Raw genomic sequence first — 1245 nt, forward strand, 5'->3', positions numbered from 1 at the left:
TAACAATACTCACTGCAGCTGAAACATCTCTAGTTGGATATCATTTCAACTCTGTAATTGAAGATTTCAAAATGAAAATGCTTACGTATTCTACTAATGTGTAGATATCACCCTCAAATATATCTCCCAATTTTCAGCCATGAGACACAGGAGTGCATCCATTTCAAGCTGTTGTGAACTACAAACCTGTCTGTATGTGCTTTACTGACCCATAATTCCCCTTAGTACCCTCCCTCCTCCTTTTCTCTCTATTTCATCTGTCTACCAGCCAGCTTTGCATCTCCTCCTTGCTCTCTCCCACCTCATCAGTTGTCAGTACTTTGGAGAATAGACCTGGGCTTCCACAGATCAAGGCAGGCGTGTCGATAACCATGTTCACCGAGATGAAAGCTCCGGCGAGCCGAGCCTCACAAGTCGCTTGGGTTCAGCAGTTCACAGGCTCCACTGAGGTGTACTGTTGCTGTTGCTGTCAATCATTGTGTGTAAACCCCCGCAGATCGGAGGCAACCTGAGGGCCGTGATCAGAGTGTTCAACCTGTTTGACTACAACAGAGAAGGACACATCCAGCAGCACGAGTTCCGCCGCATCCTGGACAACTGTTGCATCCACCTGACAGACAAGGAGTTTCAGAGGTGGGGGTCCGTGGTATTCATCTGACACAGTTTGACACAACAGACCGCACATTGATGGCCCATACACACTGCACATGAGGACAGGTTGACTACTATTATGGTGTCAGGTGTATGTCATATCTCCAGAGAGCAATAAAACATGCTCATGAGCAGATACAAAAATGTTCAGATGTCAGACATATTCAACAAACAAGAGATACAAGCAGCTGGAAGTGTGAAACAAAATATAGGGAGAGGCACCTGCGTGTATAAAACTACCCAGCAAGCGCAAGCAAACTCCACCACACAGATCTCCTTAGTCTACCTTGATTGACAGCTATCGTTACAGGAAACATGGAGGTGTACGTGTCTTTATTGAAGGTGCCATGGCATGAAAATGTCACTTTATGAGGTTATTTAACATTAATATAATAGAGTTCCCCCAGCCTGCCTTTGGTCCCCCAGTGGCTACAAATGGAGATAAGTGTAAACCGAACCCTGGGTATCCTGCTCTGGCTTTGAGAAAATGAAAACTCAGATGGGTCGATCTGGAATCCTGCCCCTTATGAAGTCATAAGAGGCAAGGTTACCTCCCCTTTCTCTGCTTTGCCCACCCATGAGAGAGAGACATCA

The 1245-nt window shown here is 45.9% G+C and overlaps 1 protein-coding gene across 1 annotated transcript in view; it reads left to right on the forward strand.

Annotated features, from left to right (window-relative positions):
• LOC116673448 (EF-hand calcium-binding domain-containing protein 6) overlaps window positions 1-1245 on the forward strand; it is a 67816-nt gene that overhangs the window by 51373 nt on the left and 15198 nt on the right. The window contains exon 5 of the mRNA XM_032505799.1: window positions 497-633. Coding sequence (XP_032361690.1) covers window positions 497-633 — 137 coding nt within the window. The remainder of the gene's footprint in view (window positions 1-496; window positions 634-1245) is intronic.

The sequence above is a fragment of the Etheostoma spectabile genome, chromosome 23 (genome assembly GCF_008692095.1).
Source record: "Etheostoma spectabile isolate EspeVRDwgs_2016 chromosome 23, UIUC_Espe_1.0, whole genome shotgun sequence".
NCBI lineage: Eukaryota > Metazoa > Chordata > Actinopteri > Perciformes > Percidae > Etheostoma > Etheostoma spectabile.